Source organism: Camelus dromedarius, chromosome 3 (assembly GCF_036321535.1).
Source record: "Camelus dromedarius isolate mCamDro1 chromosome 3, mCamDro1.pat, whole genome shotgun sequence".
NCBI classification, from domain to species: domain Eukaryota; kingdom Metazoa; phylum Chordata; class Mammalia; order Artiodactyla; family Camelidae; genus Camelus; species Camelus dromedarius.
In genome coordinates this window covers 84,139,353-84,153,632 of record NC_087438.1, presented here as the reverse complement: position 1 = coordinate 84,153,632, position 14,280 = coordinate 84,139,353, and the positions used below count along the sequence as shown (strand labels likewise).

The 14,280-nt window shown below is 36.3% G+C and overlaps 1 protein-coding gene across 3 annotated transcripts in view; it reads right to left on the bottom strand.

Annotated features, from left to right (window-relative positions):
* SRFBP1 (serum response factor binding protein 1) overlaps positions 1 to 7,771 on the bottom strand; it is a 56,126-nt gene extending 48,355 nt beyond the window's left edge. The window contains exon 1 of one of the 3 annotated variants that reach the window (XM_064483412.1): positions 7,630 to 7,771. In XM_064483412.1, coding sequence (XP_064339482.1) covers positions 7,630 to 7,665 — 36 coding nt within the window. In that variant the 5' untranslated portion in view covers positions 7,666 to 7,771. The other 2 variants (XM_010998942.3, XM_031448885.2) reach the window with 2 other exon arrangements.
* Between the last annotated feature and the right edge of the window lie 6,509 nt (positions 7,772 to 14,280).

The window sequence follows — 14,280 nt, the reverse complement described above, 5'->3', positions numbered from 1 at the left end:
TACTATATAGACTATCCCTTTACCCAGCATTGTCAATCTCTTAAACGGATGTTTCCCATTGACTTTTAACCATGCTTAAGTCATTTTCATTACAGACAAGACAAACAAAACATCCTTACTACAAAGATCACCAGAACCCTCTCTTCATCTCCCTCAGAGCCAGGCTTTTAGAGATGTTCAAACTCACTATCTCCATTTCTGCATGCCACATAATTCCATTTAATTTCTGATCCCATCAGTCCACTAAAAGCTGTCACAAAGGACACCAATGACTTCTAAAAGTCCCTAAATCCAATAGGAATTTTTTAGGCTTCGTTTTACTTTAAATCTCAGCAGCATGTCATACTGTTGACCACTTCCTCCTTCTTGAAATACTTTTCCCTTCGTTTCTATCACAGAATACTACTTTGGTTTTCCTCCTTCCTCTTTAGCCAATCTATCTTATTCTTCTTTGAAGGCTCATCCACCTCTAATAGTCTTGAACTTTCAGAGTTCAAGGGGCAGTCCTAGGCCAGCTCTTCTTTTCAAGATATACTTTTTAGCCCTAAGTAATACAATTTGAGTGATAATTAGGAGATAAAACTGTCAGGACTCGGTAATAGATTCATTGTGAGGGATTTAGAAAAGAGAGCTACCTATAATGAGCCCTAGGTTTATACTTGAAAGGATTGTTCCCTTCCTTTAAATATGAAACACCAAAAAGAGAGCCAGTTGAGAGTGAAGAACATGAGTTCAAGTGTGAGTTGGAGGTGATTTTAAGCATATTTGAAATGTCAAGTAGGTAGTTACACATTTAGGTTTGGAGCTAGAGATCTCAGCTGAAGGTAAAATTTTTTGAGTCATCTTTGTTTAGGTGGCTCATTATAGGTAGCTCTCTTTTCTAAATCCCTCACAATGAATCTATTACCAAGTCCTGACAGTTTTATCTCCTAATTATCACTCAAATTGTATTACTTTTTTTCTATCTTGACTTCCTAGCCCCCTTGGCTAAGTTATTGGTAACTGGTTTCTCAGCATCCATTCTTGTCTCTCTCCAAACAGTTATCTTACAACTCTGTCAATACACTCAGATCTGATGTAACACCATTACTTAACTCTCTTCAGTGGTTTCCAACTGCTCTAAGGATGGCCTCATGGGCCATCTTTTAGGCCATCCTCACCATGCTTACAACTACCACCAAATCTTCATGTCTGCTGTTTTCTGATAGGCGTACTCCTTCTCCTCGTTAGCTTGTTAACATCTCATCTTTGATTTTGGATCAAATATCATTTCTCAGTAAAGTGTCTTTTGGCCTCCATGAGAAGGTCGAAAAGTGCTTCTAGAACTTATTAGCTTCTAGACCCTTATTTTATGTTTAATATTTTACTTTTAACCTGACTATGCTTAATGCGTCTTTCTCTGAGTAGGTTATAAATTCCATGAAGGTCAAATATCTGGTTTTACTCAACACTGAATCTTACCACTTAACACAGTAGATAGCATACAGTAAGTGTTAGATAATAATACTCATTTGTTCATTCACTGTTTCAAGAGAGTAATACATTAACAGAATGTAGAGTAATCAGATTTCCACTAGATATGTTAACCTCTTTGGAATTTGTTTCAAAGTTAGGCCTATTTAGGAAAAAAATCATACTTACATAAACAAAAAGCCACTCAGACTAGGTTTAGGTGAAAAAAAGAAATGCTACATTTCATAAGCAGCATAAAAAGGGGTTATGATACATTTTTTGAAAGTTAAGTCTTTCATAAAATAAATTAATAGCAAGTGATAAATTATGCATTAAATACATTAGCATATGTTTCTAACTGCTATACACTGCAAGTGCACAAGATGATTATATACCATTTGCTAACCGCTGTTAACCAATCTTAACTAATAAATTGCAGTGGGCAGAGTTGGTCCTCAGTTACATTCCAATCATGGAAAAGCTAGACTCCAATTTTAAAATTCCAATTTAAGAAGTACTATGTTTGTCATTACTGCATAAGGGAATTCTAAAAGGAAAGAGAATGCTTCATGTACTTAGTCTCATGCCAATGCCAAAAAATGCTTTTCTGGCTTATTAACTCTCTCAGTATTTGATAAGTTTAGTATATTTTTTAAAAAGTGTATTTTTTAAAAAGTATATTCATTTATGTAAAAATGGAATTATTCTTTTATTTTTCTCACACTGTCCACTCCAAGCACCTAGCTTACTCCAAGGATTTAAATTTATTTTTGCAAAACTGATGAACAGCTACCAACAGCCTTTTAGTTAGGACTTAAAAGGCTGCCAATTCATTTGTCACCCAGGTATTATGAAGTTGGTTCACAGATAACCTGTAAATCAACAAACAGGCCTGAAATACCCAATTCTGTCAGAAGGCCAACGTACTACTTAAGGGCAATATGCCTTGGTGAATTCTCCAACCACAAGCAAATAGAACTGTCACTGTTAGAAATGTGAAAAGGTGTAATATTGTTTGGGAGGAAAAGAAGGAAAGAGAAATAAAATGAGCAAGGAGGAAACAGGTATAATGATGAAAATGAAATGTGCTGACACAGAAGAAACAAAATGAAAGAGAAGTGAAAGGGAAGAATTTAAAGTCAGAAATTGAAGGACAAAAATCTGTAGGTCATTAATCACCAAGACTGGTAAGTCAAGCAGCAAAAGAATGCATTTAATAATCTATAAGAACACAAGAAAAAGAGTTAAGACATATACACCCACATCCAAACACAATACATGCACTGAAAGTGAGGTGTCACCTAGAGCCTAGGCACTGATAAGCCTTCAGATAACCTGATTGAAACTGAACACAATAATGTAACCAGGCTCAACTCTTGGGTAGATGGCACAAAAATGCAGTCATAAATAAATTAAGCGAAAAACTAATAAACCTGCTTGGGAAAAGACCATGAGCATACAGGTAAGAGTCAGCATAAACACAGGAAAGGGAACTGCAACAAGCAAAAGATGGCAATGTCCAACTCAAGAAGATTCTAAGAATCTTCTTGAAAGAAAGGTTTCACAGCTCAGAGACTTGGGAAATTCAGTTTGTACTAGAATAACTCAATTATGGAGATGGATGTATCATAGCACAACATTCAATCATGCAACTAAAACCCTTCCTGTGGTTCTACATTTCAAGCAGCTGACGGAGACCACAGGGAAAGAATTTGTCTTACAACGTGGGCATTAGTAACTACATTAGATATATTCCTTAATAAACTGGCTTTCTCATTTATATAGTCTGTTATAAGTCTGTGGTTGATGTGATTTTGCTTTTGAGAGAGTACTTTTTTTGAGAATATTTTTGGAGTGACAATGATAGCAAGTTTCAGATCTACAAAGCTAAGAGCAAACTTTGGTCCGGAGACAAAAATAAATGTTACTTTGAAATAAGTCGTAGTTGGCTATCTGCTAGCCAGTCAACCAGCCAATCTTTTTTGGTAATGTACTAACATTGCTATGCATTTGAATTAACCTGTAACAAAAATTCATAGTTATTAGAAAACAATTATTCTAAGAGCTAGTTGATATCAGGAAGCTCGCAGTACTAAGAGTTTTCTGAATATATCTCTGTTTCTTAGAATACATTAAAGTTTCTGCTTATTCATTACCCACCTATCAGGTTGACAAATAAAAAAAAAATGACAACACATTCTGCTCGTGAGGCGGTGAGGAAACTGGCACTCTCATACAGTGCTGATAAGAGCAAACTGGTATATTCCTTCTAGAGGAAACTCTGGCAATACCTAACAAAAATCCTACTTCTAGGAATCTGTTCAGAAGACATACTTCCATCTATAGCAAAAGGCTATGCACACCACTATTCAATGAGGCATTTTTATAAAATGGTGCATAAGAGATAAAATGCCATATGTAAATAAACCATGAACAATGTATATTTTAAATCAATACAGGAGAGCTGCATGTATTATGGATAAACCCTGAAAATAATGTTTGGTGAGAAAAGTAACTTTTAGAATGATACGTATAGTGTGATACTACATTTATACAGTACGACATCACACATGCAAAGTTTAAAAATATACAACACAATACGCTGGGTACAAATATGGGTATATATGTTACTAAAATTACAAAAAAAATACCTATGAGAAAACCCTGAATGAGAAATGATTACTTCTGAGGTGGAAAAGAAGGTGGGTGCAATTAAGGATTATGATATGCAAAATACTGACATTTGCTAAATACAGCAAATAGATGATAAGGACATTTGTGGTATCGTTTTCCATATGTTTGAAGTATTTATTATAGTTAACAATATGAATTATGGTTTTATTCAGAGGACTTCTAATTTGGCCTTTTGGATAACTTATAGTTGAATTATGTATTTTATTCCTGATGAGCAACAATTTTAAAATGCTAGAGTGCTTTGTGATAATCTACAACTTAATCTTTATTGAGCATATGCTGCCACCTAGCAAAACTTCCCAGGATAGTTTAACAACCAAACAAAATGGTTCTCTTCCTATGGCTGGACTCTGACTTACTATTTCAGTAAGGGATTATTGAATACTTTATTAAAAAAATAGTAAAGGTAGAAACTTACATTACTTTCAAAAGAGTACATTTATTTTAAGGACTTAAGATTCTGGAAGTGTTCTAAATGTCAGCCTTTATCCTTGGAAAATAACTGAAAAAAATTTGAATTAGGGCTGAAGACTGAAAGTTAGCAAAATGTAATAGTTGTGTCTGCAGGAAAGCTTTTATTTTCACAAAAGACATTTTGGGAAATTAAATGTACTGAAAATTAGGTGGCCACATAGCTTTTAAAAGGAAAAGGCTGTAATTAAAAACTACAGAAAAAGAAGTCCATTCAAATAGATCACAGATATGAATATCAATATCCCAAAGACATTATCAGAGATTTACAAATTTTTGCAAATGTGATAAAACCTACAGAATCTTTCCCCCTCTCCACAGAGACAGACATAAATACAACAAATTACACATAATTTTAGGCACTTACATGATCCCTTAAATACATTACTGAATCTCAGTTAAGGAGAGCTAATTTAAGTTATCAGGGATTATAAAAATGATGCCTCAAGTTACTTATTTAATAGGTAAGTACTGTGTATATAATGGTAAGCAAAAATTTACAGTCAGGTTGAGGGCCTCTCACATTCACATGCAAATACATTAAGCAAATCTTACAAATGCTAAAAAGTATTAGTAAATTAGTGCAACAGGAGCTTACAAAAGGAGTAAATGAAAGTTAAGAATAGTTTCCCTGAAAAACTGACAAAGTAGAAGTATGACATGAACTAATGAGAGGAAAAGAAGCTGTGGGTAAAAGGAACAGCACATGGAAAAGACCTGTTGACTGCTATGCAAGGTAGTGAAGGAAAGCAAATGCAGCTGAAGTACAGAGCCTGAGCAGGGGATGTGGGGAGTGGTAAAATAGAAAATGGAGAGATTGGCCTTGCTTAGATTGGTCTTTACCAAAAGCAACAAGAAGTCACCAAATAGGTTCTAAGCAAGGGAATCACATGATTAGATTTGTTTTAAAGAGAGCACTCCAGCAGTATTATGGAGATGAGATCAGAGGAAGAGAGTCAAAGTAGTTGGGAGGCTAGGATGGTAGTTCTGCTGGGAGACAGAAACTGGACTAGGACAGAGGTGATGATGGAAACGTAATGGGAAGATATGAAAGATAACAGTGAATTTGAACTCCTTTTCAGATATATTTCTTCTTTAAAGAAGCTGTTAATTCATTTCTTTTACTGGTTGTCCCTTTGTTTTTCCCTTTTTATGTAGACAAATGTTTTTTCCCTTTGTAGTGTTTCTTCCGTTAATTTTAAATTATAACACCTTTCTTCTACCATCTCCACTTTTTTTGTCCTATTTTCCCTACTTTCACAGTAGAACATGTAAGATTTACTTCAATGTGGGATGTATAAACTTCCAAATTTGGTAAGTTCATTCAATCATCCAGCAAACATTTATTGAGCACATATGTTTCAGGTGTTAGACATACACACAAAAAGAGAGAAACAGGTAAACAAGTTTTTCCAGAGCAGAAAGGACCCAGGTTGCATAAAGAACAGACACCTAGCCCAGCCTGAGGGGAATTAGTGAAGACTTTCTAAAGGTCAAATTTTAACTGTTATGAAGAGGTCTGCATACTAGCTAAATGGAAAAACAAAGAGCCTTAAATGAAGAGTGGGTAGATGACTGTCACCAATCCTCTCAGAGTAATTTCAGAATTGAACAGGAAGCTCAATAGCAGATCCAGTGAATTCCAAGGACATCACTCCGATTAAAATCTTTTATACCTCATAGATAATCCAACTGAAAAATGACCACCAAATGTTTTCTGGAACTAGCATGAGCTCAAGGTAATTTTATCAATATAAACTAAACACTTTCAGAATTTCCCTCTCAATATATACCCTGTTCTCCAATGCTAAGTGAAATCCAGACTTATTAACCTGGTAGTAATATATTTCAGCTTTATTTCTACTTCATCCCACAAGTTCTCATCAGTGGAGTTATATACTCCTGTGACACCCAGGGGATTTCCCACTCCCATCCTTACCCCACTTATACTGGTCCCTCTGGCTAGAATGCCTTCTTCCCCCTTTATTTAATCACTGAATGCAACTCTGTGTAAGATTCTTAAACACCGAGAACAAATAGCACTCACTTCATTTTGCCTTCTTTGGATAGTTTTCTGCACTACGTAGCTTTTTTGGGGGGCATTATTCTGTATCACTGGTGGATGTTGCTCATCCTTTCCTGAGTATAGGTTGCTTAAAAACAGAAAGTATGGCTTACACAACTGCAATATGAACAGTGACTTGCACATAGCAGATACGTATATCCACTGAATAAAAGGACGAAGAATTTCCCTTGCTGTAGCTGACCCTTGCTTTTCCAGGCGACTTTAAGTCTTCGATGTCTTACGACTTCCTTGAATAGAAGCAGAAACTGGAAAGTGGATAACGACATAAATGGTAATATGGTGACATTTAACATATTATGGTGGAGGTGACGCTAGCAAATGTCTGATAAGACTGGATTTAAGAGAGAAGGAAAGAACAATTTGGGCACAGCAAGTATTAAAATTATGCTGTAAATGGAAGCAGAGAAATGGGGCAGTAGCTGGAAGAAATGAGATACTGGGCGAGTGTACATCGTTACAAACGATACGGTCTCATTCAAGATCAGCAATTCTTAGGAAAAGCTACAGGTCTCAATCTCTCCTTTGTAATTTCTGCAGTCAACAAAAGGCAAACAATATGTACTGAGAGTTTATATTGTCAGGCACTGTACAAACACTTTACATATTCCAGTTAATTTTTCACCAGAGCCTTGCGAAAAAGGTACTATCGTAAGATTCGTTTTACTGGCAGACACTGACTATAGAGATTAAACGCTCTTTCCAAAGCATCACAGATAAAAATTCATAAGGACTGAGAGCCAGAGACGCTTCAGTCGCCAAGAAACCGTTAAGGGGACTTACAGTCGTCCAGCTCTGACTTCTGGAAAACTCGCCTGGGCGTTTAGGCGCACTCCCTGCCTCGCCACAGGCCCTTCAGAATGACGTAGAAGAGCCATTCCGAGAGCCCTAAAAGTCGACCCCACAGGTTCCCAGACCTCGGTGCTCACCTCGTTATTGAGGTTCAGAGTTCCCGGCTCCGCCATGGTAGCTATAGAAAGAGGATCCGGGGCTGCCGGCACGTGAACGGTAGCTACTCGAACACGGCTGCGTCGCTACGCCTCTCAATGGTGGCCTCGCTGGCCCAAAATTCATCCGCCGTCCGATCGCGCCGATGCATGGGTAAAAGGTAGAGGGCCTCGGCGGGGGAGGGGAGAACGGAAGTGACAGAGAACAACTTCCGGCACAAAGCGCTCCGCGCCAGATTTGAGCGTTCCTGTGGAAAGCAGGCTCGGGCTGGAGCTTGGGAAGGCGCTCCGGAAGCTGTCGGCTTGTTGAGAAGTTTTTCAAGATGCTGATTTTATTGCATTCGATTGTAGACTGAGTCTAGCTTTGTAAGGACCTTGTATTTTTGTGTCCCAGTGAGTGAGAGCTTTTATGAAAGGCTCACTTGAACGACAGATTTTACTCCTATTTTTTTTCTAGCGTTTCTGAAGATTTCTGCGCTGCTAACAAACGCACCTCTTAGCTTCAGCTTTGTTCTTCCTTACTCAGGGATGGGCATATTTTTCTGCACACTGTAAGAAGGTTTAAATTTAGATAATGAACGTTTAAAGCAAAACTAGGTTGCACATTTGCTGCTGCCTGTGAGAATGGCTGTTTTGAAGTATTAGCCTGCATGCAGAGGAGACATGAGGGAGTGAGTCTGAATTAAATAATACATTAATAGTTAACACCTAGTAGTATTGAGCGTTAAAATGTGTCAAGTGCTGGGGCAAACCCTTTGCACGAATTTATCTCCAAAAAAGTCACAGAAATCCAGTGAGATAGGAAATATTATTCTTATTTTACAGATGGGGAAACTGACTTTCGAGGAGCCATGTGTCTTGCCCAGAGTTGCCCAGCTAGAGCCGACCACTGCTACAGGACTCCAGGGCTGGTTGCATATATTGTGGAGTCCCCTGCAAAATGAAAATTCAGGACCCCCCCATTCAAAAAGTAGGAATTTTCTTTTTAACTTCCGTGATGTCTTTTGACCTGTATGCGCCTTTTATTTGGTATTTAATGTGGTGCTCCCTCAAGCACAGGGGTGCCATGAGTGGCACTCACAGGTGCCTGGAGCCCCTGCTTCAGGACTCAGGGAGGGGCGGCTGTACTGGACCAAAGTGACAGCAGTTGCTGGACAGAGACAGGGAAGTAGGAAGCCAGAGAACCCGAATGGGATTATGTGGCAGGGAAGTACACACTTGACCTGAGACTAAGCCCTTGATACATTTTCCATTATCCCACTGGATTTCACTTACAAAACTCAATTTCACAGATAAGCTTATTAAGAATTTCGAGTCTGTGATGAAAAAACATTTAAGCCAGGCCCACTTATGAGCCTCTCTCCAAGAAGACGGACCTATGCCGACCCTATGCCCTTAGCTTGTGATTCTGAATTCACTCTGCAGTAACTCAGTAGCAGTAACTCAGACTTGGGTTTGGATTGGTATTCTTTTAGTTTAATGTGTGATTTGGGCACAAGTGAATTAATGCCTGACTTCCTGTTTGACTAGTGTCGCATAAAGGTAGTTTTTGCCATTAATGAGTTGTATACCGAATTGTAATTGTCTCCTTACTCATCTACTGCTCCTCCTGGAGTGTAGGGGCTTTTAAACCAGGCTGGGGCGCTCCATACATAAGTACACAGGAAGTAATGTTTTAAAGATAAATGTAGAGCTTGATGGAAAGTGTTTCTTCTATTTGGGGAGAAAGGTTTAAGTATGATTCCATAATGCTTCAAAAAATGGATTCTTAGTCTGAAGTTTGTCTATAGTTCTTAAAGGCCCTGCTGTGTTTTTCCTTGACCACTCTTGTTCTCCAACATTATTTCTCTGGCCACCACAGTCTCTTCAGGCTCAGAATTTTTTTTTATGTTTTCTTAGCTCAAGCACTCATTTGCTTTTGATATTCCCTCTGCCACAATCTGCTTTCTCAAGTGCTACTTTTCAAGACTGGTGCACATTCTATCCATCCTTTTTAAGAATTATTTTCATAGCCTTCGACAGAAGTTAATTTTTTCCATCAGCATTTCATTCCTATATAACTTACAATAGTTTGCTCTAATTTGAAATTTCTTGTGTACTGTCTATTCTTTTACATTATAACCTCTCAGCAACCTTATGTTCATTTTTAAAGTGACTAGTAGTTTTTCATTGTCACTGACATATCACTTCCATGTCAATCCATCTTTGTCTTTTGATTCCACAATCTCAAAAATCGTTTTGATTCTTTACAGGTGATTCTACTCTCCAACCTATTCTCATCAAACTATACACATTTCCTCTAGTAATAATAATGCATTTGTATTAATCAAGCTGTAAGTTTCTCCTGCTTCTTTTATTCCTGAAGGGCTGACCTGGGTTGGTTAAATGCTGTCAGATATATGAAGCAACAAAACTATTATCATTAAGAGCAACTGGTGTGAGACCTTGTCCCTCTTTATTACACTGTTACAATTATTGGAAGTAAGGATTCACAAGCATGTACAATGGTGACCCAGTTTTCCAAATTCAGGTTTCTTAAGAATTTCTCAAATCCCACTGTATTTGTCTACTCAGGCTACAACAAAATACCACAGACTGAGTGGCTTAAACAAAATAATTTATTTTCTTGCAATTCTGGAGGCTAGAAGTCCAAGATCAAGGTGCTATCATGCTTGTTTCTCCTGAGAGTTTTTTTCCTGGCTTGCAGAGGCAATCTTTTTGCTGTGTCCTCACATGGCCTTTGCAGTGTGCACACCTGGAGAGAGACTTCTCTGATGTTTCTTTCTCTTCTTATAAGGATGCCAATCCTATGGTATTAGGGCTCCACCCTTATGACCTCATTTCACCTAATTGCCTCCCTAAGAGCTCTGTCTCCAAACACTGTTACATTGGGGATTAGAGCTTCAATATATGGATTTCAGGGGGACACAATTCAGTCTCCAACACCCTCTTTCTTTGAGAAAAGAAAATTACCTTTAAAGTAATCTTATCAAACTTGCTTGATGACTGCTATTTCAATCATTTTGTACTTTTAAAAATTGTAGTCATACATTTCTAGATGACAGCTAAGCTCATGGATGTTTAGCAATCAGAACAGAATTGAGAAATAGACCTGTGCGTATATGGACAACTGATTTTCAACAAAGTTGCAAAGATAATTCAGTGGAGGGAAGGTAGCCTTTTCAAAAATTGTGCCAGAACAATTGGATATTCATATAAAAAAATTAACTTTGACCCACATTTCACACCAAATACAAAAACAACTTAAAATGATTTATAGTCCTAAATGTAAAGCATAAAACTATGAAACTCCTGAAATAAAAGATAGGACAAAGACCTTGTGACCTAGAGTTAGGCAAAGATTTCTTGGATATCAAAACAAATGCAGAATCCATATAAAAATGCATTGATAAACTGGACTGAATCGACATAAAAACTTCTTCTCTTCAAAATACAGTTAAGAGAATAAAAAGGTAAGCTATATGTGGAGAAGAAAATTTTGCAACTAAAATAATTTACAAAGGTTTTATATCTAGAATATATAAAGAACTCTCCAGACTCAACAAATATACAAAGAACCCAATAAAAAAAAGTTGGCAAAAGATCTGAACAGTTACTTCACCTACAAAGATATGTGGATAGCAAATAAACATATGAAAATAATGTTCAACATCATCAGGGAAATGCAAATTAAAACCACAATATGATTAAAACCACTTATTAGAATAGTTAAAAAGTGATCATACCAAGTACCAGTGAGGATGTGGAACAACTTGAACTCCTAAGTATCATTTGTGGAAATGTAAAATGGGACGATCTCTTTAAAAAGGATTTCGTAATTTCTTAAATTATACATCCACTAGCCGTATGATCTAGGATTTCCTCTCTTGGATCAGTAACGACATTAAAGCACATGGCCTTTATATAAAGACTTGTACATAAATGTTCAGATAAGCTTTATTTGTAGTAGCCAAAATACAGAAATAACTCAGATTTCCATTTAACAGACAAAGGAATAAATTATGGTGTACTTACACATAGAAACACACAAGCACACACACACAATGGACCATCACTCAGAAATTTTTTTAAATGATACACACTACAATATGGATGAATTTTGAAATAATTATGCTGAGAGAATCCAAACAAAAGGACTACATAGTGTATTATTCCATTTATGTAAAATCATGTCTATATTCCCCAATCCAGGGAACAAAGGTGTTACACAATCAAGTAAATGTGATGTGTGAAAAGCAATCTCATGTATAGTGACAAAAAGTAGATCAGTGTTTCTAGGGACTTCAGGGTGGAAGGATGGAATGATGGAGGGGAGAAATTAGAAAAGGTCATGAGGAAACTTTTGGAGATGATTGATATATATTCATTGTCATGATTTTGGTCATGGTATCAATTATACATAAGTCAAAACATATCAAACTGTATACTTTAATTATTGCAGTTTAATATGTGTCAATTACACCTCAGTAAAACTTAAATACACTTACCATAGAACTAGCAATTAAACCTCTAGAAAAATACTCTATAGTTATATTGGTACAAATTAATGATGCATGTACAAGGATATTCATTACACAAGTGTTTGTAATAACAAAAGATTTGAGACAACCTGTTCACCAGCACATAATTGTTTAATGGATCCATTAAGAAGAATAATCATCTCTTTATTTGCTGGAGGAAGGCTCTTCATAATATATTATTAATGAATAAATCAAGTGGCATTACATTATAATGTGCCACTGTGTATGTTTGCAGGAAGGGTACGTACGTATACACGTCATATTTACTTGATTGTATAACATCTTTGTTTCCTGGCCTGGGGAGCAGAGGTAGAGTTTTTCTACCATGTACCCTTTGGTATCTTTTAAGTTTTGTACCATGTGCTAGTATAAATTTTTAAAACAAATACAATTTAAAATACATTCTCATGGTTTTTGTTGCAATTGTGAATGGTATATAGTCTCTCATTACTGCCTATATTAGCTGGTAGTGCTGGTATTGATACAAGCTATAAATTTGTTTTTGGTGTATTTGTCATGCAATCACTTATCCAAGGGTTGGTTGGTTTGTTTTTTTGAGGGAGGAGAATTGTCTAGGTATGCAATCACATGATCAAAAAGAAAATTACATCTATTTTCAGTATTCAGACCAGTTATTTTATTTTGTTGTATTATTACATTTGCTAGAACTTCTGGAGAATATCCCTGGCTTGTTCCTGATTTTAATGGGGATGGCTTTAATGTTTTACCATTTGAAATTACATTTGGTGTTTATTATGGTGAATAGTTTAATAAAATTCAGGTAGTTTTCTGGTATTTTCTCTAGCTTTTCTTTTTTAATAAGTAGAAATGGTTGATGAAGTTTATCATTTGACTTTTCAATTTCTGTTGCTTTGATCATATTGTTTTTTTCCTTTAAAGCATTTCCCCCACATGTTCTAATTTTATTTTGGATGTTAGAAAGATATGGGTGTGGACCTTAGCATCAGGGCTAAGTATTGGCAGACCCCAGCAGTGGGCCTGTTCATCTGTGGACCCTGCCAGCTGACCCACCCACAGATCTGACTAGCCATCCTGCCTGTGGACCCTGCCAGTCGGTCCACCCAAGATCTCTATTAAATATTAAATTAAATATTAAATATTTTAATAAATATATATATATGTATAACTGCTGTACACCAGAAGTTAACACAACATTGTAAACCGACTACATACTTTAATTAAAAAAAAATGAAGGGGGCAGGAGAAAACTTTTGGAGGTGATGGATATACTAATGCATAGATTGTGGTGATGGTTTCGTGGTGTATACTTATCTCCAAAGTCATCAAGTTGTATATATTAATTATTTACAGCTTTTTGTATGTCAATTATACCTCGTTAAAGTGGCTTAAAAAAAAGAAAGCTATGGGGTTTTAAAAAAGAGAAATGCCACTCCTTTCTCTTATTTACTTGAGTAAGTGGATAAAGAGAACTTTCTATTGGCAAACTTGTCATTTTTTTAAGCATGTCATTTATAACTTTTAGTACTTGAACTATTATTAGTAATTCACTTCAGAACAGATTGCAACACACCTGAGTGCTTCAATCCCAGCTAAGAACCACTGCATTAAGTTTCTCAGTTATTCTGGCTCTGTACTTTCAATCCTCTGTCCCCTGGATGGCAGTGTTGTTCCCCAAATTTCACATTACAATTAGAACTTGGCATCTTAAAGAAAGCAATCTAAATGAATGGCTTATGATAGCATTTTTGAATTAGAAGGAAAAGAGATGGATCTATCAGATTTTGTATTTTTTAATGCCTAAGATTAACCCCTCAGATTTCAGTTTTTGGCTTGAAATGAATTATTAAACAATAATAAACCCTCTAATTGAACCACTAATGGATTTATTTAAGATTCAATGTTTTATATATATAACATACTGCAAAGTGTAACTAGTTACTGTATAGGAAACAGGTAGTTGGTAAATCACTAGGCAATATGTTTACTAAATCAATCCTCTAACATTACTTTTTGCCTTAATTTCATGTCACTGTTTATAGAGTGTTTTGATTAGATTTGTTACTTTGTATGTCTAGGAAATCTGAAGGAAAGTTTCTCTTCAAGGAATTTT